Source organism: Pangasianodon hypophthalmus, chromosome 21, assembly GCF_027358585.1.
Source record: "Pangasianodon hypophthalmus isolate fPanHyp1 chromosome 21, fPanHyp1.pri, whole genome shotgun sequence".
NCBI lineage: Eukaryota > Metazoa > Chordata > Actinopteri > Siluriformes > Pangasiidae > Pangasianodon > Pangasianodon hypophthalmus.
The window spans coordinates 8436571-8463403 of record NC_069730.1 but is presented as its reverse complement, the minus strand read 5'-3'; the positions used below and the strand labels follow the sequence as shown (position 1 = coordinate 8463403).

The 26833-nt window shown below is 39.8% G+C and overlaps 1 protein-coding gene across 1 annotated transcript in view; it reads right to left on the bottom strand.

Annotated features, from left to right (window-relative positions):
• Nucleotides 1–26833, bottom strand: part of myo10 (myosin X) — a 64536-nt gene that overhangs the window by 11926 nt on the left and 25777 nt on the right. The window contains exons 4-27 of the mRNA XM_026941173.3: nucleotides 22672–22859; nucleotides 17807–17941; nucleotides 17519–17643; nucleotides 17311–17324; nucleotides 17121–17205; nucleotides 16893–16996; nucleotides 15639–15768; nucleotides 15163–15281; nucleotides 14764–14910; nucleotides 14492–14592; nucleotides 11723–11789; nucleotides 11484–11576; nucleotides 10980–11048; nucleotides 10613–10695; nucleotides 9520–9628; nucleotides 8493–8573; nucleotides 5785–5909; nucleotides 3830–3944; nucleotides 3594–3700; nucleotides 2932–3156; nucleotides 2204–2243; nucleotides 814–1710; nucleotides 551–671; nucleotides 220–463 (exon numbers count right to left, since the gene is read on the bottom strand). Coding sequence (XP_026796974.3) covers nucleotides 220–463; nucleotides 551–671; nucleotides 814–1710; nucleotides 2204–2243; nucleotides 2932–3156; nucleotides 3594–3700; nucleotides 3830–3944; nucleotides 5785–5909; nucleotides 8493–8573; nucleotides 9520–9628; nucleotides 10613–10695; nucleotides 10980–11048; nucleotides 11484–11576; nucleotides 11723–11789; nucleotides 14492–14592; nucleotides 14764–14910; nucleotides 15163–15281; nucleotides 15639–15768; nucleotides 16893–16996; nucleotides 17121–17205; nucleotides 17311–17324; nucleotides 17519–17643; nucleotides 17807–17941; nucleotides 22672–22859 — 3524 coding nt within the window. The remainder of the gene's footprint in view (nucleotides 1–219; nucleotides 464–550; nucleotides 672–813; nucleotides 1711–2203; nucleotides 2244–2931; nucleotides 3157–3593; nucleotides 3701–3829; nucleotides 3945–5784; nucleotides 5910–8492; nucleotides 8574–9519; nucleotides 9629–10612; nucleotides 10696–10979; nucleotides 11049–11483; nucleotides 11577–11722; nucleotides 11790–14491; nucleotides 14593–14763; nucleotides 14911–15162; nucleotides 15282–15638; nucleotides 15769–16892; nucleotides 16997–17120; nucleotides 17206–17310; nucleotides 17325–17518; nucleotides 17644–17806; nucleotides 17942–22671; nucleotides 22860–26833) is intronic.

The following is a 26833-nucleotide window of genomic DNA, read 5'->3' as shown; positions in this document are numbered from 1 at the left end:
TACTCACAGTGTAGTGCCCTTGCATTGTACTTTAAACCCTTTATTTACTCTACACTGCCCTTGCACTCTCTCTGAAGCCCTTACATGCTGTGTGGAGCTCTGACAACGTGCCCTAATCCTCCCTTTTCATCTTACAGTCACCTTTGCAGTGTAATACACACTCTGTAACGTACACCAGGACCTTATTGACTCTGCGGTGCCCTTGGATCGTGCTCTTACTTCGCTTCATGCATGTCCAGCATGCCCTTCATCCTCTCCTCAGCATCGTTGTCGTAATAGATAAGTTTGCTCTGGCGTAGGACAAACCAGCGGCGTTTCCAGTTGCGGCGGGAGAGAGTTGATAAGCCTCCACCCTTCTTAAGCAGCCAGCCCTGCTTCAGAGCCTCCTGTCTGCTCCGAAACCACAGGAACGTCTCGTCCTTCAGCACACACCAGCGGCGCTTCCATGAGTTCAGCAGCCCACCTGCAGCACAAACACATTCGCACACAGTTCAGCAACACGAAGAGAAAAGAGAAGAAAAGCGAGGGAATAAAAACAGTTGTTTTTTACCTTTGATATAGAGGAAGCTGTGAAAGTAAGGCAGAGTGACACAGCTGTAGACAGAATCTCTACGATAAGACGACTCGTCATCCGTATCAAACCTGTCAAAGTCATCCTCACTGTCATCAAACTGGAGAAATAAAGGGAGAGAGTGTGTGTTAACTACTTAATGTCTCAGTTTATTATTCATATTATTATTATTCAGTTTATTATGTATATAGAAATAATTGTGTATACATATACATGTATGCTTGTATATGCGTGAGACTCACTGATGATTGGGCTCCCTCAGAGCTGAACCTGTACGCCCCCGAGCTAGCACTGGTGCTTGTCGCCATGGAGCTGCGCTGGTCATGTGACCAGCTGCCAGTCTGGAGCACAGACAGGGACATGCTGGGAGGCAGGACAATGCCGCCTTCATCATACTCATCGGCGTCGTAATCGGAGTCTTCATCTGGTGGGATCAGGTCCTCTTCCTGCTGCGCCCCACAGTAGGTGGTGTCCCTGATACAGGCTAGTGCATGATAGGCTGAGGGCACAGTTGTGGGTGGTGCTGGGGGTGGAGCCACGCGGTCATTGGCGTACGGGTCCTCCTCAGACGAGTCGTCACTGGTGCGGATCCCACTGGTGCGCTGGCCGTCCGAGTGGCCGTGCTCACTGGGGTTCGGTGAATCTTTAAAGCCTTCCTCATCCCCTCCCAATCCTTCATCCACCTCCTCCTCATCCCCACCTCTCCTCCTCTCTTGTTCAGTTTCTTCTGAGCAATCCTGCAACACTAAGGTGCTCTCGATGTTGCGCACACACTCATCGATCTCGTGGAAGTTGAGCGAGGAGAGGAACTGCTGCGCTGCCTTGCAGGCCTCTTCCTCCAGCCTGAGCAACTCCTGATCACGCAGGTGCTGCAGACGTGCCAGAGAATGTGCCGTCAGAGTCTGCTCCCGTGTCTCTTTCTGCCTCCGCAGACCCTCAATTTCACGCTCCAGACGCAGGATTTCCTCCACTTGTGAAGCCTCATTGGGACGGGCTTCTTCCTCAAAAACCTCATCCAATAATGGCTGCTCTGAGCGCTTGCTCTCAGCCAAAACAGATGTTTGCTCCAGACCATTTCTGAGAATCTTCCTCTCTCTCTCAATTCTCAGAGCCTCCTCTACTCTCAGTGCCTCTTCTGCCTGTGAATATGTGACAAAAAACACTACATTACCCAGACTTCCACACTTACAGAAAGGAGTGTAACCACACTGTTTTAAGGCCATTCTTAAATCATGTCAGAATTATGGGAAAATTATGGGAGTTTTGGCTCAGGAATTAAAGCTCAGGCATTACCATGATCCATAACTATTATTCAGGAAGTTAGGTAAAAGAAAATGACTCAAGATTCTAACTCTCTTCTTATGCTACAAATATGATACTGAGTTACCGTGGTAACAGGGCCTAGTAATAATAGCCCCAAGTGTATTGTTTTCCATTGCTAGGAATTTGCTATTATTTCCACTTTTTATCTAACTTTCTAACCTTTTTTACTTTTCTCCATTAACTAAGGGCAGATTTGCACTAGCCAAAGAGAGAAGAAAAGATGAAAGTAGGGTGTAGTAATTGCTATTTTCATGTAGAACCTTTATTAGTCGTTGAATTTTTGAATATTTGAGAGACACAGTGACTCACCTCTCGAGCCTTCCGCTCCATCTCCAGTCTCTGTCTCTCTCTAAATAAAAGAGCAAGTCAACACACCATTAAAATCGAAATCAATCCCAAACTCCTGTTAAATTAAAAGCACAGTGTGTCATGGTAGCGCCAGTGGGCGCAGAACTACACTACCCATCAGCCCCAGCACATCACATGCCTCACTAATCACTCTCACCTGTGTCTCTTATGGTTCTTGTTTTCACGGTTCTGGTTGTTTTGTTTGTACCTTACACAATAAATTATCTGCATTTGCATCTGAATCTCCATTCCGTGACACAGTGAAGCTAACTGGGTCATAATTTAAATCTGAAACTTGCTTCAGCAAAACATTTGGAAGAGACATTAATGCAGTTCATTTTTTTTTGGCAACATAAAATTTTTTTGATGAAATTCTCAGTGTTATTCATAGCCAACAACACCACATGCCACTGGAACGCTGGACTTTAGTGTGCTAAAACGATAGCAAATGCACAGTATGTCTGCTTGGACAATAGATTACATGTCAGCGGACCGACTGCATTATGCCTCATGCTTGCAGGTGTAATCCAGCCAGGTTCCTCTCCTATTAGTATTCAAGTACTGTGGGTTTGAAGAACTACTGATCATTCACATAACCCCCTCCCCCGAACGACCACAAAATTCATGACCTCAGCTTAGTTAGGTCTTAGTAAGTCTTAACACAGGTCCCCACAGAATGCCCTGCCCACCTCTCTTGCTCCTCCTCCTCTTCTCTTTGTCTCCGCTCCTCCTCCACCCTTCTTTTCCTCTCCTCAAGTAGCTGTGTGTAGAGCTGCCGTGCCCTTTGACCTCTAACTCTTTTTTGGAGTGTGATGGAGGCCCAGCGAAGCATCAAGTAGCGCCTGCGCCAGAAAAGTGCCCTCCAGTTTTTCTGGATCACCAGCACACACTGCAGCAGCCGCTTGTACTGCCTCCTACAGGCCGCAAAGAGAAGACAGTTAGGGCTGTGCACCATGTTTATGGACTTCACAGTTGGCTACACACAGGTGACAATATAAAGGAAAAAGCATATGATTTGCATCATTCTCATACTCATCAAACCATTCAGTAAGACCTTGTGCCCTGTGAATGGAGGCACTGTCTGGATAGAAATGTTTCATCATAAAGGTAATAAATCAGTACATCAGTAATCATCATAAATAATAAATCAGTATAACTTTTCTATGGATTTGCGGTGAACTTTTCCTGTAAGATTTGCCAGCAAATTTCCCCTCACAGCATAACAGAGCCACCCTTTTCCCTTTAATTTGTCACCCGTCTGTATGACATATCTGATGTAACAAGTCATAAACTGTGTAAGGATACACTGGGACTGGGATCTGTGCGTGTGTATGTGCTTGTGTGTGTTTACCGTGCCCTGTATCCCAGCAGGTAGGCCTGTATAATGGCTGCAGCCTGAAGCACTTCTTCCTCTCGCTTCTTTTCCAATCGCAGCTCCAGACTCTCCCTTAGGAAAACCTACCAGTGCAAAACAACAAATCACAAACACACACATGCAGAACAAACTAAGTGTACGAGAACAACGATGGCATATTTAAATAATCTTTCATACAACGTTGTAAAACGTAATGAAACTGTGTTTCTCACCCTCGTCTTTCCCAGCTGCCATTCTGCACTACTGCTGTCGTAGAGGCGGAGCACCTGCAGACACGCCTCCTTGGGGTCATCACACCTGGCCACACCTCTCATTAACACATAGTACCTGATAAAAAAAACACCACCACCCATCATAACATACAATTTTTACTTTATTTTTTCTCAGAAAATGGCTTCCCAGTAATTATAATGTTTGTTTACAGAGCAGTCTGCGTTTTGAGTTCAAAACCAAAGTGCTTTCCTTAAAATAAAATATATATAGAAGAAAAATAAATATTAGAAGTAAAACAAAAACAAGTATTTATGCAAATACAAATTAAAACCAATTTAAATCACTAATGAACTGACTATAGAACTCTATTAATTACTAGAAATCATTTTCACCAGGATGAAAGACCCAGAAACAAATAGGCCAAATAAAAGAAGTATGTTTTAAGCTGCATTTAAATACAGATATTGAGTATAAATTAATAACGATAAATTTAATATTTATATAATTAATTAATTATATAATTATATATAATTAATAATACTAATATAATGAGTCTTTCTAGTTAAATCTCAATGCACCTCTATCCTTATGGCTTTGCTGAAATAACCAAAACAATCTTCAGCTAGTTAGTTTAAGTCTCTCTAACAAACCTCTAATGCTCTACATTTATTCATTTACATTTATTCATCAGACTTCATATCATACACAGTGATATATCAAGCAGAGAACAATACAAGTAGTGCTACCATACAAGATTTTTAATTGCGTGCTAGAGGAGCAAAGTGCACAGAGTAGAGGTATAAGAGCCAGTGTAAGTACAGATTTTTTTTTTTTGAGTGGGGACAAGTTGGGGGTTAGCGAGTGTTTTTGAAGGTAGTGACAGATTCTGCTGTCCGGATTGAGGTTGGAAGTTCATTCCACCAGTGAGAGACAATTGGTTTCTGGGAAGGGACCTCATGTCTTGCTGAGTAGGTACCAGGTGGTGGTTGGTGAATATTATGTGGAGCCTATCAGGGAAACATGCAAGAGTAACTCAACACTGTTGTTGTTGCTCTTTCGGCTGCTCGTGTTAGAGGTTGCCACAGTGGATCATTGGTCCGCATATTTGATTTGGCACAGTTTTTACGCTGGATGCTCTTCCTGACGCAACCCTCCCTAATTTTACCCATGCATGGGATCGGCACTGAGAGTACACTCCCAGTAGCTGGGTTAGTTCCCTGCCCAGGAATCAAACCCGGGCCACAGCGGTGAGAGCACAGGAGCCTTAGCCGCTAGACCACCAGCGACCCATAATATCAAAATGCAATTAGTTTCATGGAAAAATTGTATATTACTATATTACTAACTTATACAGGTACCATACTGTAGCTCAAGCTCAGATGGACTGTAGCCCATCTGCTGCTATGCACTTTGACCTGATGTTATTTGGGCAGTGAACAGTTTTCTGCATGGCAGTGACACATGACAGTGACATAGAGTCATAGTGGCATGTTAGTTTGGGTAAAACAGGTTTTTTTGTATCTGGCCTGTTTCTAGTCAGTGGTGATCTCCACTGATGAGCTGGATAAAGGTGGCTGACAGGATATACAAGATATAAGAATAAAATGGCAACTGAGTACAATGGTTTAGTAACAGTAAGTGACCATATCTGAGTTGAAGTAGTGGGAATTCCACTTGAAGTTCATTCATTAAGTAACTGCTTTATCCTGATCAGGGTCGCTGTAGTTCTGTAGCCTATCCGGGGAACACTAGATGCAAGGCCAGAACACACTCTCATTCACACCTAGGGGTAATTTAGCACAGCCAATCCATTTACCAGAATGTTGTTGGGAGATGGGAGGAAACTGGAGAACCCGGAATAAACCCTGGAATAAAGCTGAGCTCAGGATCGATCGATCTGAAGTGGAGAACCTAATATAAATATGTGCTCATATTAACAGAAAGAGGGACACACCTGGTGCAGAAATCCTGGAAGGTTCTCCGAACAGGAAAGCCAGCACGCCGGATCCTCACTGTCTCCAGCATGCCAGAATACCGCAACTGGTTCAGCACCACAGAGTGATCAAAACGATCTGGCATCTGAAAGAAGGAAAGAAGTGGGGTTTTATCTATCTCTTTACAGCTAAATCATTCTTATGGACAACTTTTTCTTGTTTATTTATGCATTAGAATTCCTGAATCCAGACATCTGTTGAATATAAAACATACAAAAAAAAACCCATATAACAAAACTGTTGGTATAGTGATATGAGAAGGGGTTTTTCTTTATACTTTTGCTGTTATTCTGGGAAATCACTTAAATTTTGTTACATATTTGATTGAAAGCTTGCATACACATACACACACACACACAAACACACAGCGAGAGAGAGAGAGAGAGAAAATTAACATGATTGAAAAATAAACTGTTCATTTCACAAACAATAAACAATATTCAATAAGAGCTAATATAATTCTCTCTTCTAAATCTAAAAAAATCTCAAACTATTCCCTGTTTGGTCGGCATTAATTCCTAATACCAAGATCCCGGTGATTTAGAACTCAGATGTAAATAGTATTGATCTTATATATATCTATATATAGTAGATCTATCGTCTCTCCCATATTTCCACAGTAAAACATGAGACATTCCTTTAGTTTTCATTCATTTTTTAAATTTTCTTCCACTTAGTGGACATATTCACTTTACTTGAAGTAGTTTAAGTATGAAGGCAGACTGTCCGCGCACGACATCCACAAATACTCAGATGCAAAAGTATAAACCCTCGTCAAAGATCCCCTTTATATCCAAAACCCAGTACAATAGTAAAAAAAAAAGTGTTGATTCATTTATGAATGAACCCCACCAACCACACTCCAGTGACCTTTGACCTCTGTGGGCGTGAGGTCGGAAACGGGGTGCTCTGTACTCTGCTAATCTTGCCCCAGCTAAATGTCAATCTCTGCAGATGGAAGGAGGAAGTGCAGAGACTGAAGAAAGACACTGAGATGGACAGATCAGTGATGAATGGGGCTCTGTGAGAGTCGATACCAGCTCACGCTGATGAGATTCACTACAGAATACACAAACGTAGCACACACAACCACACTCTCTCTCTCAAACACACTACCAACGTCATTAACATACTGATACACGCAACGAACGTCACAATGCAGTCAGCTATGATGTCTCTCGCTGTGTTTCTGTGGGTGTGTGTGTGTGTCTCAGTCCGTAGACGGGGGTGGAGGTCTGTGAGGTGGGGGAGGTGGAGGTTAGTCTGAAGTCTAATGCTCAACAGAAAGATTTAAGACAAGCACACACTCAGACCACAGACACAACTCTTTAGCATTCTATACAGCATCTGATGCAGATCACTTATTCATATCCACAGAAATAAAGTTACTAATTCAACAAGTCGGTACTTTCACTGACACCTTTAAAGTGGTTACTTTTCCAACTGCATCATTAGGTACTTTCATCAAATCTACTCTTTACCTTCTGCTCTAATTTAAAATTTCTGTTATTAACTTCATTAGGCTAATAACACTCAGAAGTTCAGACACACTTTCTATTAAGGTGTGGAAACATTCCAATACATCCGGCAGATAACAAAACGCCTTGTTATATATTTCTCAGCAAGCAGATTTACAGGATATTTAATAAAAACTATTAAAAACACCTCAGGCTCCAAACTAAAAGGCAGATAAACTACAGACAAAGGAAACCCTTCAAAAGCAACTTCACTTCCATACCACTGATAAAAACATCTGCATGATGCATCCACCGAGATCATTTTCAAAATCATCCCCAAACACACGCCTGCATCTTTTCGGAGCCGAGTGCTGTATAAGCTCATACCGTAATGTAGAATATCTCCTCTCATCCTGCAGACGTGTGGCTCAGCCTGGAAGCAAGTGTGTAGCCCTACAAGAGTCAGTTATTAACTGACCACTGTTCTGCTCCTCTCTCTCTCTCTCTCTCTCTCTCTCTCACACACACACACACACACACACACACACACACGCGCACACACTCACACTGTTCACACAATACACAGCTCTGATCTCTTTCAGCCACTGCTGGTTGCCATGGCGCTCAGATCCATGCTGGGCTAATTTGTGCACGATGTTGGGAGGGTGTCAGGGAGAGGATTGTGGGTAAAATTTGGGCAGAGGGAGGCTCAGCTGTTTACTTTCAAAAACATGCGTGTGTCACTGTCTCTCTTTCTCTCTGACACACACACATACAGAAAAACAGAAAACTGCACCTGAAAAAGTGAATCAGAGATTAAACACTAGAGCGAGAGAGAGAGAGAGACTGTGACCTGCATGTTCTGTAAGTCACTCTGGAAAAGGGCATCTATCAAATGCTAAAAGTAAATAAGTATATAAACATATAAGAAAAAAATCTATGAGTAGATAAATGTAAAAGTAAATTTTTTATACACAGTTGCTTATAACTAAATTTCTCTAAAACCTAAACTAAAACCTCTTACTCAACCTGACTGATTAAATCCAGTCACTACAGTAATGTACTGTAATTCATACTAATGTATTCCCCAAACCACAATTCTCCATCCGTCACCTCTGCAACTGGTAAAATAACTTAACAACACATTAGCACTCTCTCTCTCTGTCTCTCTCTCTGTCTCTCTCTCTTTCTGTGTGTGTGTGTGTATATACCTTGTTGTTGTTGGGTTTGATGCAGCGCACAAAGAAAGGGTTGGAGGTGCTGAGGGTGGACATCAGGGAGTGCAAAGAATTCTGGGGAAGAATACATAAAAAAAATGTGAGATTGCGCACACACAGTGTAAAAGCTTAATATGAAATGATTTTGTTATTTGGCTATAGAACCTGACCCGCAGTTTTTATTTATTAATTTATTTAGCACTACTGAAGCATATGGGCAATTTAATAACAGTAATAATGCGGCATATACCCTGATGTTGACCAAATGCTAACATGCTAACAATACCACGTTCTCTAGCTTTACAGAAAGCTTTTAGAAAGGTACAACATGCTACCAACAATATTAGCGACTATGGAGTACTAGCCAAGTTAGCATTGTGTTAACCATGTTAGTGTTGTGTTAGCCATGTTAGCATTGTGTTAGCCATGTTAGCATTGTGTTAGCCATGTTAATGTTGTGTTAGCCATGTTAGTATTGTGTGTAGTTAGTCTGTTGAAAGCCTTTAACATACAGAAAACAGCAATAATGTGTTGTTTCTGAATGGATACATGATGCTAAGTCAACATGAAGAAACGCTACTCAGTTCCTGCTCCTCTAACATTGTGTGTATATCCTGACTAGTGTTGTGATGGTATACAGGAATAGTAATAAACTATGATATGGAAATCTAAAATAGTTATTGTGCTAACATTATGCTACACTGCTCTAGATAATAACACCAAAGTGTCAAGTGAAATGTGAATAATAAAATATGCTCCAGGGCTTTTCAGAGAGAGTAGCCTAATTTTTTAAAAGAACAAACAAGTACGTAACAACCTGCTAAAGTTATAACATCCACAAGAACCTTATCCTCATTAGCTGACATTCTGAAAGCTGTGATATTGTGCTGTGTGATTATCATGCTATGAAAAACTATAATTATTTGCAAAGGGGAAATGTTTAAAAGTGTTTTTGTTTAAACGTGTTCCAAGTGTTTAAATTGCATTCCCTGCCATGTCTATAAATTCTACAGGTGCTCACCTTAAACTGGGAGCTGACTGTTGGCCTGCGGTGCTGTGAGCTGCTTTTCATCATGTCCTGCCCACACCTGCTACTCATCCTCTCAAACAGATCATACACAAAATCCAAGCTAGAGAGTGAGAGAGAGAGAGAGAGAGAGAGAGAGAGAGGGAGAGGGAGAGGGACAAAGAACATATAAATAAAGGGCAAAGGAATCATACTGAATTAGAAACACAGCAACACTTCAAGAGCCTCCAAACACACACACACACACACACACACACACAGACTAGGGTTCCATAGATGAGATGGTAGTACGTGGGGGGATGTTGACTATTCAGGGAGGTGGAAAAAACAGTGAGGTAGATGGTGAAGAAAGCAGGCTCAATGTATGTTGTTAGTCAGAACAAAATATTTTTTAAAATATTTAAAGATTTTCTTAAATGGAGTACTACCATTTTGCTATCACTTTGTATGAAGTGGAATTCCTCACACAGTAATTTTTGTCCATTAAAGCTAAATAAAACTGAAATAAAACCCTCACACTGTGGCAGAGTGAATTCCATCATGAACAGTGCTGTGTGAAAGAGCACATTCGGAGCCACGGGTTGCACATCACTATCCAACCCCATTCTGCAAGTTTAGAGCCAGCTGACAGAGACTGATCCAGACTCTTTTACATCTGCTACTAAGACTGGAGCTAAACATGATGCTTCAATTCCCAGGTCATTATCGGCCTTGAAAAACCTCCCACACACTTCAACAGACATCATCATCCATGCTCTGCTGATGGACAAGAGCTTCCATGCTGCGCACTCTCAGCTCCAGAATGAATGAGCCACCAAATCATTAAATATTTGCATTTTAAGAATTAATGCATCGTTTAATTGGGTAATATGATACACAGATGTATTATTTCTCACATTTGTTGCATTGATTTATTTATTTTCATCATTAACAGTGTAGCCTAAAAAGCACTGAAGCTGGAAACATGTATTCTGGGTATGGCTGTTAATTGAAGTGCAGTTTGGCAAAGTTTTTGCTGTAACTATGGAAAAGATGACTAGTCGACTACTAAAAATTAATACCCCCCAACGCACACACACACACACACCTGCTATCCCTGAGTAAGTTGAGGATGTCATCTCTGAAAGTATCTCTGTTTTTCTCCAGGATCCCTCTCACGTCATACACCACCTAGAGACATCATAATATTTAACACACACACATTCTTGTATGTAGGCACACACAAAGCTGAATGCTTAAAGCATGCAACTAAAGTAACTAAAAATGGAAAAGGATATAATGAAAGGAAAATAACATACAAAATAGTTCAGTGACACTGACCCCAGAGCATAGGTCATGACTCTCTTCACAACCCCACAAGGAACACATTCTGACTCATTTCAGAAACTCACATGGGCTTGTTAACTACTGCACAGGTACTGAATACACACAGTGTGTTGGCTAGGATGTCTTACCTCTCCTGCATAGTGCTTCACTCCAAAGAAGTGCACAGCAACTCGAGGCTTTGTGTAGAAAGGGTTTTTCTGTGAGTGTGAAGATGAAAAAGATGGAGAGGAAAGAGTGAAATTAGACTAGTGTTAATTATAAACACTAGCTACAGCAGCGCACATGGCAAGAGAGAGAGAGAGACTGAACTGAGATGAGACTGTGAATAAAGTCTCCATGCTGCCTGCATAGTGCCATTAAATCCTGTAGTACTCTCCTGCCCCCTGCTGGACTAAACAAATATACACAGCAACCACAAACAGGAAATATGATCCGGACTCTAATTAATAGCCTCAGATGTCAAAGGCTGTCTTGATTTCTGCAAATATGTCTGGAACTGTCATAATTCCACAGTAGAATTGACTAATTAGTTCTGACCACACTGTACATCTGGCTCTGTATAGCACAAATGCCTGTGTGTGTGTGTGTGTGTGTGCGTGTGTGTGTGCGTGTGTGTGTTTTAGGAGACTTACAGAGTGTTGGCTGTGGAGCTTCTCCAGCAACGTAGCATCAGTGGCTTTGGGAAAATGACTTTCTTCATTCATCAGAGCCAACAAACCCAGTTTCTGAAGAGGTGCAACACACAGACACACACACACACACACACACACATAGATACAAAAACATGAAACACACTCACATACAGATGATCATCATACATACAGTATCATTTTCTGTTGAATATGTAGCAGGGCATGTGCATGTAGAATACCTTCTCTATGAGATCCAGACATTCTCCATTGTCCATCCAGTTAACATCATCCCAGATGAGTCCTTCCCTACACACACACACACACACACACACACACAGAGTATTTTAATACTTGTATATTTGGATTTGACCCAGAAGTGAAAATATCTTGATTAAAATTATGATAACGTGACAGTACATGTGTTATGGCCTGGGAAATCCCTTCACCTGGAGAAATTTGCTGCCATAGAGTTCTAAAAACTACACTCTTTCCTGAATGGGAATATGTTTCTCTTTTGCTTGTATCTCCAACACAAGTAAGTGTATAACATTTTTAAAATCTGCTACGTGAAAAGGGGGAAAATTGGATTTAAAGTAAAGATTTCATTCTGTCTGCAGTGCAGGAGCATCATAAACATTTTGACAGCCGATATCAGATTACAAACTGAATACGGCATGTAGCTATTCAACAACCTGATCAATGCGTGACATCCACTGTGCCAGGAAAATACACTCAGCTAGCAAGGAATTAGTCATCTTTAGCAGACTTTTTACCACCGTGTCTGTTAAACTGGCTCTTTACACAACATGATGCTATAAAATGGTTCCATGTCATTTTGGTGAAATATATTTATAGTTTCTAGTCATAGTGTGTCATAAGCAGAAAATCCAGTTTTGGTCAAAACTTTTCTATATTTTTTAACTTGTTTTTCCAGATTTTTGTTGGTCTGGTTTCCAGAATTCAGTAACAGCGACATCTGATGGGATTTCTCCGACCATCTCACATGCATTGTATGCACTGTATATGTGTATTGTCAATATTCTGATGTTCTGCCTTGCCATTTACATCATCAGCACTACAGACAGTAACAGTAGATCTGTACAGTAGATCTGTTACAGTTTGATCTAATGTACAAATCAAACAAACAACCACCATCTAGTGACATCAGCATTCCTGCAGCCTTACGTCCATCACCAATGATATTATCATCAATGCTCCTGGAATTAAATTGGTGCATTTTTATAGCTAAGTGAAGTGGCACTTGAGTCCCCTGATTAATTTCTTTTGCAACTACGGAATTTAGGTGATTTATGTCTGGCAGTCTTTCATTTTACGCAGTTTTCAACCCAGCATCATTTCTGCCTTTAGTTTCTTACACCTAGCAAAAGCAACGTAGTGCAGTAACATATGAAAACAATCAGCTAGTTAATCAAATCAGTGCCTTCTTTCTACATTGTAAATTACAATCAGTGTGTCTGTCTTTTTAAAGATACACAGTCAATAAATACCTGTTGCCACCAGCTTGCCAGACACACACACACACACACACACACACACAGTTACTTGTCTTGGAATAAAGCATGCATCAATTATATTCAGTGAAGTGTGTGAAAACAGCTTCATAAAAACATGCACTTGGCTTTGTGTAAGAACTGTTGTCGCTGTTGCATGATGGGTAAAACAGCTTGGCTTGAAGGATTCCCACAGAGTGTACTGTATGAATGTACGGTCGATTGCTTAAAGCTGAGACAGTAGGTATTAAAGTTAATTAATTAGCTAGTTAATTTAACTGAATTTAACACAATTTTTAATTTATATTCCAAAAACAGAAAGAAAATATGGCTATAGCTACTGAAAGCAGTGAAAGTAAACAAGCATTAAAATAAGTTGCCAGATGGTATGTACACTTACAGTTGTTTAATTTATTAATTAGTGTTTTCATTTCTGGTGCACTTTTGTATGGCTTTTATAAGTTGTGTATAGGGGGAACACTTTTTTTACGCTTATATGGAAGACCACTGCTGCTTTTCCAAATGTGTCATGTTTAATTCATCATCGGCACAAATACTGGTAGACCTGGCCAGCTGTTCTTGTATATCAAACGTGGAACTCTCAATTATGTAATGATGAATACACACTGTACAATTTGAGCTTGATTAAATTTCAGCTGCGCTGACCGTCACGGCAGTGTGAGGGCGGCAACAAAGCCTGATTAATCGCCTAGACAATCTCCAATTAAACAGTCATATGATCACATGGATTTGCCAGAAATTTTGGCTGGTTGTCCTGAAGTCAGGCTGGATTTCTCAAAGCTATGAACGGACCTTTTTAAATTCATGCATCGACGAGTAGCAGCAATATTTATGTCAACAATATGGCACAAGCAGAGTGGACACAATGCAGAGATATCAGACAAAAACACACGTCCCTCATAATTCCTCATATTTCTTCATCATCCTACCATGAGGAGGAATTTGAGCAATGTTTGCAGGAGATAGGGACTGCTCTTATTCCCCAAGCGGAGTGTGAAAGCATCATGTCACAGATAAAGCACACTATCCTCTCCAGATCCAAAACAGAAAAGCACTTTATGTACTAAACTCAGGGGTCATGTCATGTTTTTTGTGCAGTGAGACTATCCATGTTGTGGCAAGACCATTAGATCAAATATTTTTACTAACTACAGAACAACATATTAAAAAATTGTTCACTGTACACATGTTGTAAGATTCTAAACAAATGTATGCTGGCACTTGACTTCAAATAGGCTGCTGCACATTAAAATATCTAGCAAATTAGCATGTTACATATTTATTTATATTACATAGTTATTTATGTTCATTTATTTAAGGTGCTTTTATGCCTGTGAAAGACAAAAGAATATTATTTTCATTAGACATCTATTCCCACTACCATCTACAAAAGCTACAGTAAGTATTTTGTCCGATAAAGGAACTGTGTATCGTACGTAAACACACACACACACGTACACGCACACGTGTACACACCTGTTGTACTCCAGCTGCTCCAGGGAGAAGATGTGCTTATTGAAATACTCCTGCAGCTTCTCATTGGCGTAGTTAATGTTGAACTGCTCAAACCGATTCACCTGAAAGAAAGACACAGCATCATGCATCAGTCTGCTTCCTGCCTCTGAACCCCCTGTACCAGTTATGAAAGTTATACAAATTTCATAATCATCATAATATTTTCCAAACACTCTATACATTATTATGTTTGCTGTCATTCTATACAGCAAAATCAGAAGGTTGATTGGCACCTCAAAGTTCTCAAAGCCAAAAATGTCCAGGATGCCAATGGACTTGAAGTTGTCGTTGCCGTGGATACGCTTGTTGAGTTTGTGGATGATCCAGGTGAAGCACTGAGAGTAGAGAGCCATAGCCATAGAGTCTCGAGAATCGACAGCCTAGAGCGCACACGCACACACACACACACACACACACACACACACACACACACACACACACACAAGGACAGCGAATTCCACAGCATCAATATCAATAAAACGTCAGGATAATTTGAGTGAGTCTCATGAAAAAGTTCCTCTTGTAATTAAACACAAGCACCAAGTAAGTGGATAGGAAAAGACAATGCAGCATGTGTATGTATGTGATCAGGTAGATGTGTGTATGTGTGTGTATGAGCATGTGTGTGTCACCTGTTCTACAGTAAGTGGAGTGCTGATCTCTTCTCCTCGAAGGATCATGGATCTGTGTGTCAGAACTTCAGCCAGCTGTGTGCAGTCCAAACCCAACAGTTCCGCTGCACTGCTGAGAGCTAAACACACACACACACACACACACACACACACTCATGATTCTTAAATCCTCATTAAAAATAGATTTGTTTAGCCTAGTGAATTTGAAGTTATGATGTCAATAATACCTTATGTTATTATTATTATTTGATTTGAATGAAATGATTCATAATGATTGAAAGTATAAATAAAAATAAAAAGATTCTTATTATTAGGATTGTAGAGTTAAGATTTTACAAAGAAGACTGATGAAGCAAGAAGAGAGAGAGAAAACGGGAGCAAGAAGGTGTTCATTAGCAAGGTCTAAAAAGACTCTAATGAACAGAGAATAGAGAGTTTAAAAAATGTTACATAGGAGAGACAGGAGAAGTGCAAACCTGCTTTGGAGGAGACCTGAGCTCCTCCGGCTGTGGCGAATTCAATGTTCCCAAGGTGCAGAATTCCAGCTAAAAGCCTCATAACCTCACAGATACTCTCCTCCCCAAAGTGCATGGTCCGCAAGGCATTCTAAACACACACACACACACACACACATTAAAAATAATGTGATGGCGGCTCCTGAGTGGCACAGCAGAAAAGTGGTAGCCCTATCATCCGGAGAAAAATGTAGCCTGTGTTGAGAAAATTGTTGGGAGATCGCTCTTTTGAATCCCGATGATGCCACAGCCATCTATGGCCAGGAGCCAAGTGAGCAAAATTGGCCGTGCTCTAAGAGTGGAAGGGAAGACACACTCCCCTGTCAATCACAGCGACGCTAGACAATCATAGACACCTGTAAGCTCACGCATGCAGAAGAGGGCAGAGAGCACTTTTGTCCGAGTGTGTTACGCTGCCCTGTGCCACAGCATGGCTTCACATGTCTCAGAGGAAGTGTGTGTTTACTCCTCACCCTCGCTAACTGGTAGCTGTCTTACGATGGAGAGAGTTAACTAGTGGGAGGGAACCGGCCAAATTGGGGAGAAAAGTGGGTGGGTGGTGGGTGGAGGGGTTATTACAGTAAATTATAAAGTGCTGTGTGTGGTAATTAGGGCTATTTAAGCAAGTTTCACTTTTAATAATTTCACCAATAATTTTCAGAACATTTCCTAATTTATTTGGCTAAATATGTTTTAAAAATATTTAATTAAAAAAAAAAATCTTCCCTGCATGAAGATGCCTGATTTTGATCCAAAAGTGGATCCAAAGTAACTTAAACATCAGCCACAAGGAAACATTACTGTGGGTAAATAAATAGAAATAACATTAAAATTTATAATAAAATTATAGTATTGGCTGCTTGCAATTTCCGTTGCTTAGGAAGACGACAATTTTCATATTAATAATGCAATGTATTAATATCCTGATACACCTGAGTCCAGCATCACTGCTTTTTATTATTCTCTGCACCAAGGGGATGTTAAAATCTGCTTTTGTAAATCGTTTTTAATTTCTTTTCTTCATTAAACAATGAAATATTGGCTTTATTGATTTATTGCTGCTTTGTTAGCAAACTCTCAGCCGAACAAACTATTACGATACATACTGCATATCGTAAACACAAACAAAATTTGATATGACATTTGAGCTATTTCTCCCTCCTCTAGTTACAACTGTATTTGTGAATAACTGCATTATTCGTTTGTGTGTCTTACCAGCACTTCCTGAAATGTGTGTGTGTCACTGATGGTGTGATCCCTCACACAGCCAGACTGATTCAGGTAATGAAAACTCTCAGCGGGCAGCAGAGAAAACTCCTCTGAACAGAGAGAGAGAGAGAGAGAGAGAGCGAGAGAGAGAGAGCGAGAGAGAGAGAATAAGATTGATTTGTTTAAAAGAGACAGAAAGACTGAGGTGTTGTGTTGAGTTTAAGCCGCACTGACCCCTCTGTTCTGCACTGCTTCCTGCCAGTAAAGCGTAGAATATATGGTAGTTCCTCTCGCCGGGATTCTGCCGCACAACACGATTCTGACAGAGTGAGAGGAGACAAAATTATATATATATAATTATTTATATATATAAAATACACACACAGTATACAAAACAAAATAAAACATTTAAATGCTTGCTCACCTTCTCTAATAAGTCTTTATGGGAAAAGATGGTCAAGGAAAATTAACAGTGAAAATATTTTGCTCTTACAAAAGCAATCTGTCAAGCGTATGCGCTCTCTCTCTTTCTCACACGTGCACACACACACACGCACACACACACTGCATTAGAGGAAGCAGAGGAAGCATTGATCTTTCAGGAGGATCATATTTAGCATAATACAGGATACAGTCCACAATCTTTCCTCCCTGAATGTTTCCCCGCTGGCTAAAGTGAAGCTGGATGAACTTCCCGAAGCGGCTGGAGTTATTATTATACACCGTCTTAGCATTTCCAAATGCCTCCATTATAGGACTGAAGAAGAAACACACACCCACACAGACAGCCAGCAGAATATAGAGGGAGAAAGAAAAAAAATTGTAGCACATGATTTAGTTCATGGGTGAATCTATAATCATGAAAGTGCATTGCTTGTATTGTGGTGTGTGTGTGTGTGTGTGTGTGTGTGTGAGTGTACCTGCTCTCCAGGAGCGCCTCCTCCACGTGGGATGTTGTGTGTCTTGCGGAAAGTTCTAGGCTCTGCTGACTCATTAAAGACAAGAACCGCAGAATCACCTTGGTACTCTCCGTCTTACCTGCACCACTCTCCCCACTGTCCCACACACACACACACACACACACACACACATGCACGTTACTTGACTTTGATGTTCTGTTGATTCCTGTGTAGTCACACACTTACAGTAATGGTTCATGTAATGGAAGTGTCTCACTCAACATGTTTTCTATAAATATATAAAGTTGAGCTCAAAAGTTTGCATCCTCTTGGTATATTGGTGAAAAAAATATACCTCTATTTTACAGGTTATCAAAAAAAAAAAAAAAACAGAATGTAATGTTTATTTAATGGTGGTTTTTTATTGAAATCCCAATATAACATGACCAAAACAGCAAATGCAGCTGGAGATATCGAGGAAAACTGCAGATCATATTAAGTAAATACATAAATATATAAATAAATAAATACGAATTTACTGAAGCTTTCATGAATCATTTTCAAATTCTTTGCCATAAACAAGACTACTGAAGGATTGTTTTCTATTCTTTTTCTGACGTACCAAACTGACATAGCAGGCAAATATGACCTATGCTCAGAACGACGTAATCTTCTGCGCATTTGAGCTACAAACTGGGGAAAAACATGGACACCTCCATGTTTGTCTTATCTTAGCCACAAGCTAGCCAGCTAACCGTGATGACCGATGTATATTTTCTGCCACAAAACAGTGAACTGTATAGTCAGCGTTATAGATTTAACAAGCGAATAAGTCTGTATGTTACAAGCAAATACCTGTATACAGCATAACTCATTTAAAGGTACTTTAACTGCTACTTGGTTCACTGTTGATGCTGTGACGTCACTTGCTGAACTTGGAGGAACTCGGAGTGGAGGAGTCCTAAGAAGGGATTTCGAGTTGAGGGGGAGTTTTCTTCCATTTTTCTTGGTCTGAGGTCGGGAAGTACGAGTTCCGTCCTCTAGTCAAACGCAACATTAGAATAGTGCTAACAAATTAGCTACCTAATCTTACAGCATACCCCATATCCCAACGTTTGAAGGACGATTTTTTGTATTCTATAAACTAGTTATGCAAAAGATAAACTAGTTGCGCAAAAGTTAAACTAGTTATGCAAAAGTTAAACTAGTTAAAATAGTTACACAAAAGTTAAACTAGTTACGCAGATGATAATATACATCCACTCTAAACTTAAATGTGTAATTACAGACTATACCTGTTATTTTACCAAACCATTTATCTTAAAAATGCTATTACGTAGCATAATAATGTCATTTGAAGCAAGTAAAGAAAGATTTGAGCATGTATTTGGGTAAATCGGACATCATTACAAGCTTTAGCATTACTTGTTAGCTAAAGTATCTTAGCTCCAGTACAGAACTAAAGAAGTAAATGTCAGACATGCCCTTGCTGATCAGTCACATCTGAGGGAAGTATAAAATATAGTATAAAATTGTTCTTCAGTAAACTATTCCTTTAGTTAAATTAGTTTTGGTCTCCTAGACACTGAGATTAGACATTTAAGCCTTTATTTGAATGTGAGCCAGACACACAGACTGCACACCAATTCTTCTTTGACCTTTACCTACTTGTGTAATTAGTGTTGTCAGGCAACCATGAGATTTAACCTTTGACACTATGTAAGGGTCTGAAGCCAGGGATAGGGCTGTGGCTCAGCTCATATTCACAAAGAGTTAACATATGGAAATATGTCCTTTTAGTTCTTTATTCAGACCTTTAGAGGTTTGAGTCTACTGTGTGTCTGTATCTGTGTTTAATGTCTATGCAGCATGAGGACCATGTGTGCATTGTTTCTCTGTGTACTGTGCGTTTTTTTTTCTTTGGTTGGGGCATGTGTTGAAGTCTCTCTTACTCCATTTCCATTTCTCCATTTCTCCAAGGTGCTGGGGCTTAATCAGGGAACCACAGAACCTTTCCAAGAACCATCCTAAATTTCTACCAATTTCAAATAGTTAGGCAAAACATTACATCGTCAGATGTGGGCTGTAGGGCTGGTGTATAGCGTCGCTCAGCGTATCACATCCGTTTTTTGATACATCTGTTTATCCAACAATAAATTCAACAGACTGCATAATAAAATAGGATATTCATCATGAAAAACCACTTACAGTACATGAGCTTTAATAAACATTTAAATTTAATCAAGCCCACACTCCCTCTTCTGAAAAAAAGCCTCTTTATCTTGAATCAGGATAGGCTATAGGGGTTTAAAAACACACACACACACATGAGCCAATACGCTAGCATAATAGCTGGTGCTAATAACACACGCATACACACTCATCTCTCTCTCTCTCTCTGCTGCTTTAAGGCTGGGTTAAAGAAATCACGACAGAGATCAGAAAGTCCACATTCAGAAAGTGGAGAATGCAGGATTCATAAACACATCTGAGCAACAGAAAGCTGCATGACTTTCACTAGCTAACAGTGCTGAATAAAGCACCTGTGCTTCAGACACGGCCCTTGAGAGTGACAGCAGTAGGGTTCTTGTGCATAAACTGTGCTAGTTTTGAAACTGGTCGCAATGGGTGTGCACCATGTTTTTTTCCAACACAAAGACTTAGGACTGCCATATTTAATGCACAAAGGTTTTGGGCTAGTTTCAGGTCTTTTTGTGCAGTTTTTGAGTTGAAAATGGAAACATATTCAGCCAAGGCTTATTTTTGCTGTATTGAAAATGTATAGTATCGAAACACCACCATATTGTATTAAATGTGAATTTTGCATATCATTACACCCCTAATATTGTCATAAACACAACATGGGATAAAAGCTTTTTATTGCTTTTAACTATTTCCCTGGGGGTGCAAATGCTCAAAATTTTGTTATCAGTAGCATTAGCAGTGTAGGCCCTATTAAATTAATATTTGTGATAATATTACTATTTTCTACTATTTTACTATTTACTATATAGATCTCAGCAAGCAGCATTCTACACTATATGGTCAAAAGTATGTGGACATACTTTTATATCCCCACAGCAACATTCAAAATCTAGTGGAAAGCCCTCCCAGAATAGTGGAGGTTATTATATCAGCAAAAGGGGACCAATTCCACATTGCTGCATTATTTGAGTTGTCATGGCAACAAATAATGCCATCCCTAAGCCGTCAGAAGTTTTTCATTCCCAGAACCGACTCTTCTGTGGCATTTCCGCAAAATGTTTGAAGGTTTGAAGCATGGGAAGGCTACCAGTGGGTGCATAAGCAGTAAATATTCACAATAATAACAAAAAAATTCCGCTAGACTACAGCAGGAAGATGAAACATGAAGAGAGATGTACTTAAACTGCTACCAAAAATCCGTTGCATTTCCTTATTCATATGAGGCAGAATGTAATGGGAAATGCTGATAGGTCTGATAACTGAGTCAGATTTGTTTGTGACACACAAACACGCACACACACACACACACACACACACAGGACAGCTCTTCAAAACCAACAGGTCTGACAGGTTTAAAGAGCTCTGTTTCTGGTTCTCAGAAGAGATGAGAATAGCAGAGAAACATACAAATATCCTAGCCATGTTCGACCTCTGAGACAAATCGCATGAACTCTGCTGCACTAGTCCCAGTCTCAGACGTTCCGCCCACCAGCATCAAATTCCTATTGTACTGGCTACTATCTTCAAGGTTGCAATCTGATTGGCTATTGGCACTTCAATGCATACACAAATCCATATACCGGTTTCCAGTGGTAACACTGCTTCCTGGAGCAAGGTACAGTGACTTGCATAAATATTCACTCCCCTTTTCCACATTGTCCAGTGTTACAACCTGGAACTTTTATTTGGGATTATACTATAGGTCATTAATCTACACAAAATAGCCCAACATGTTGAAGTGCAGATTAAAAAATTATTTATAAATTAAAAAAAATACAAACTTGTGACTACACAAGTATTCACACTCACTGTTGTGAAACCCCTAAATTAGTTCTGGTGCAACTGATTGCCATCAGAAATCACATGATTACATAATTACCTATGAAACAGTGGTGAGAAAAGAGCCATTCTTGAAAAAAAAAATGAAATCTCATCTGGAGACTCATCAAACATGTGGAAATCACCCTGAGAACAATGTCTTCACAGTGAAGCATGGTGGCGGTAGCATCATACTGTGGAGATGCTTTTCATCAGTAGAGCCTGGGAAACTGGTCTGAGGTCAAGATTGATGGAGCCAAAAACAGGGCTCTCTTAGAAAAAAAACTATTCCAATCTGCAAGAGACTTCAGACGGGCATGGACATTCACCTTCCAACCGGACAATGATCCTAAGCATACTGCCAAAGCTACTCTAGAGGGGATCAAATGTTTTCTATAACTATATTATATTGACATACTGTGCAAATTATAAAAAAAATTAAATTAAGTCAATTTCAATTTCTACAAAATGTGAAGGGGGGTTATGTAAGAAACTGTGTATTTACTGGACTGAAAAAAAGTTTTTAAAAATTGCTAGAGTTTTTTTTTTTTTGGCAAGTAAATGTGGCTGGCTGTTTGCAATGTCAAATCAAATGGCATTTTCTGTAAAAGTAGGTGGTTCTCCTGAGACTATACTGCACCACACACACACACACACACACACACGCATACATGTTAAGAGGCAGGCAGTTAAAACTGCTGGGTAATGAGAAGCCTAATCTATTAAACAGCACGAAGCCAAACACACCATACAGACTTCCCTGGTGGCAGAAATTCATGCTCACAAACTGACCCGTTAACAGTTTCATAATAAGGTGCATGTGTGCATGCTCTGTATGATGTGCGTGTGTGTTCTCACTGTACCTAATGAGCACACACTGATTGTTGTTGCGTTTCCAGAGCGAGCGGTAGCACTCATTGGCGATGGCGTAGATGTGAGGCGGGATTTCCCCCAGGTGATGTCGACTGTAGCTCTCCACCGCCGACACGTCGTAAAGCTCCGGCAACTGCTGGTACGGGTTCACTGCTGCTAATATAGACCCTATATACGTCTACAAAGAGAAAGAGACAGAGAAAGAGTGGATGAATTGGGAGAAATAATATTATTTCATTTAAAATTTGTCTGTGTTTGTGTGTTTTTTGTGTGTCAGACAAGGACATACTGACCTACTTTACATCTAATATGCAAATACATGTGGATGGCTGTTGAGACTTGATTTAAATAGCAAATCTGTGGATTTAAATGAGTAACAAATTTAAATGCTCAACCATCCTGCCCAATACATACTGAGACTGTGACTTCCCAGACACCACACACACACACACACACACACACACACACAGTGGGAAAGAGAGATGAACACACAGATACGCACATGTACAGAGAGAGAGATCGAGAGAGATGGATGCATACAGACACATGCGCACAAGCAGTTACACACGTACAGAGAGAGAGATGGATGCATACAGACACACACATGCACACACAGTGAGAAAGAGAGATGAACACACAGATACACACATATACAGAGAGAGAACGAGAGAGAGATGGACGCATACAGACACACACACACAGTGAGAAAGAGAGATGAACACACAGATACACACATATACAGAGAGAGAGAGAGAGAGAGAGAGAGAGAGATGGACACACACACACACACACACACACAAATTGGTATTACCAGAGCTTGCCTGAAAAAACTCACTTGTTAGGAAAATGGTTTTGTGTTTATTCTGCAGCAAAGAAAATACATACAGTTGAAAAAGCACGGCATAGTCTGCTGTGACTTCACAGTTGTTGGACTGATTCTGCTAGAATATTTGCTGTTGTTCAGCAACTTTTGGTAAAATGGACACTTCCTCATGTTGACGTTTCTCTGTGTATGCTAGCTCTTATATGGAAGCTAACATTAGCAGGTGATTGTGAGTCACCTTGTATTGAGTGAATAATAGGAAAATATGTAAAAGGTTAGGAATCATTTAAAGTGGCAAAAATTTTAATTAAAATTTTTATTTCATACAATTTAGTAGTCATCGAGGTTTTATTGAGTTTCTGGCCTCAATAAGCTGCAGTGTCCACATAACTAAACACAAAGACAAATAGCAACCCAAAGAAACCAGCAGCAGTTTTTGGTAACCTATCAACAAGAAAACACACACTCTAGCATGCAGAGACACACACACAAAGCACACACACAGTGTAAACTAATTTCAGTGTGTGTGTGTGTGTGTGTGTGTGTGAGAGAGAGAGAGAGAGAGAGAACTGTAAGTTGTAATATGAGCAGCTCCAGCTCCAAACTAAACGCAAGCAGAGCTATTTCCTACTGTTTCACACACACACACACACACACACAGAGAGACTGCCTTAAATGAAGAAATAAAGTTTCTCATGAATTCACTATTCCAACTGTGTGTGTGTGTGTGTGTGTGTGTTTGATGTGGTTAAAAGAGCGGGTAGCTAGCCTACCATGCTCTGTCCTGATGACGGGGAAAAAAGTGCACAGCTGTTTATAATCAGAGCAAGAGAGAGAGAGAGAGAGAGAGAGAGAGAGAGAGAGAGAGAGAGAAACAGAGAAACAGAGAGAGTCCTTTGTGTGTTAAATGCTATGGAATTTGATCTGACTGAGGGAGACATTCCACAGGACATTGCTTCAGGACACAGACATTTTTAAAATGCATACACGCAGGCATGTATGGATGCTTAAACCCTTAAAATGCAAAGGTTAAAATGCATACACAAACATGCATGTAATGTAAAAAAAGAAACGAACATACACACACACAGACATGTGCATGCAGACACATGCACACACAGACACACACTGCACATAGTCTCTTGTGTCATGTTTGTCCAAATGCGAGCTCTATTCAGGATTAATCAGTCCCATCTGCCACCAATTATCCCATCGGCTCACAATCTATCAGGCTGTCTTGTCTAACAGCAGACACTAGGACTGCTTTTATCAGTGTGTAAAAATATTCCCTAGATATACACAGTCAACATCAGAACTATTGGCACCATTCATATAAATGAGCAGAATAACACATGCAGTAAGTCAGCTATCTAAAGACCAGGTGCCTTATTTATAGCACATACTAACTTAAAAAAAAGTTCTCATCATTTACATACACAGCCATTATTTTTCTTTTATTAAAATGTCTGGGTCTTGTACAACCTAACTTGTCCTTAATAAACAACAAATTCTGTGCACTGGACAAATTAGAGGAAGGTTGACTTAATGTTTGCTATTTACACATTTTCAAAAACAAACAACAAACAAAAGAAAGTAACCTTTATTTAAATTATTTATAGATTTTGTACAACCTAAAATGTGATGTTATGGCGACGGAAGCATCCCACCTACTACATATATAAAGGTCTGTACAGCTCATAGTTCTCCCAAGCTTTATTTAATGATTTCAGCTCACAGCCATAAGGAAAAGCTTAGAAAGAACAGTACAGTGAAATTTCTCTCTTCTGATTGGATAATTGTAAGAATGTGCAGGGGTACAGGTGTTCCTATTAAAGTGGCCTTTAAGTGTATATGCTTTTGGATTTCCCTTAATTTAGTGTATATATTGATTAGTTAATCACATTAATCATTAATTGGGAGAATACTGTTAATTCACATATATTACAATGTGGTATCAATGTTAAAAATGTTACTGAGCTCATAACTTTGTATAAAAGTATATGATTTTTGAGAAGTATATTATGGTAGCAGTGTAGTACCTATAAAACCGTTAGTTTGATTAAACTCTTCAGTATGAGGTGTTGCAGGGTGGTGAAAGCCTCACTCTGCAGAGAGGTTCTCAGGCTAATCATTAACTAACAGCAGGCCTGTGTCTCATTACATCAGTACTACAGTGATAAGGTCATTGAGGAACAAAGCCATGCAGCACAAAAAAACAAAAGCACAACCACAATAAGGACCCAATAAGGATGGACACAACACATATCCATGTTTTACTGAGAACCTGATTAATAAAAGAGATGGTTATGAGGGCGGGGGAGAAAAGCAAGGAAGCTTTTTACTAATATGTTTCCATTAGAAACAGATTTAGAATGAAACCCCCATAAACAGACTTACATACAGAGTAAGCTATAATCATAACTTCCAATTCTTGGCAGTTCTTGGCGGAACATGTTTGCTATATCCCTAAACACGTCTTGCCCGTTACTGTTACCATATTGGCGATTATGTTGATAAAGTGAGCAGCAGACAATAAACCCAATGCCTCCGATTATTGTGCTTTCATGCCCTTTAGAAGCAGAATGAAAGCTTAACTTGCTATTACATTTTAATTGTTTTCTCATATGACTGAACGTTTCTTAACCTAAAATGACACATTGCAACAATTTGCTATTTAAATATTCTTTAGGCGTGGCGTTAATTTGCCACAGAGGTTTAAGACAAAATACTATTATTTAAAAACGTAGCAATGATGGGAAGTATTTTGTGTTAGAAAAAAGATAAGTAGCTCATCTAATTACTTGACCGGAAATTTAGAATTATTCTGAGTATTGTTTAGTTTATATAATACAAAGCGTGCCAATATTTCTGAAGTTAAGTGTATAATGCGAGAAACCATCCTGGCCCTAGCTGTTTGGTTAATGAATGTAGTAAATTACTGGGGTCTCCCAGATAGCAAAAGTATGTAATGTATTAGGATGAATAGATGTCCTCTTTTTTCTATGAATTTCCTTTCGTAAAGCTTACATTATTGACCAGAATTTCTAAAACTCCTGAAAAAAACCCCAGGATTTTCTTTTGTTCGTTATTCTGTCTGTGTGAACAAACAGCTCATATCCAGTAGGTGTGTTAGGTCCGTGCACTACCTGTAGAAGGTTTGATCTTTCATGCAGATGTTGCTAGGAAACATGGAGCGGGTTAATTAAGTAAAAGCTTGTCTAGCAGTTTGACACAGACGTGTAGGAGGATGCAAAAGACCCACATTAACATTGAACACATTTCACTGTTATATAAGGAAAAAACAACAACAAAAAAAACAACTATTTAAA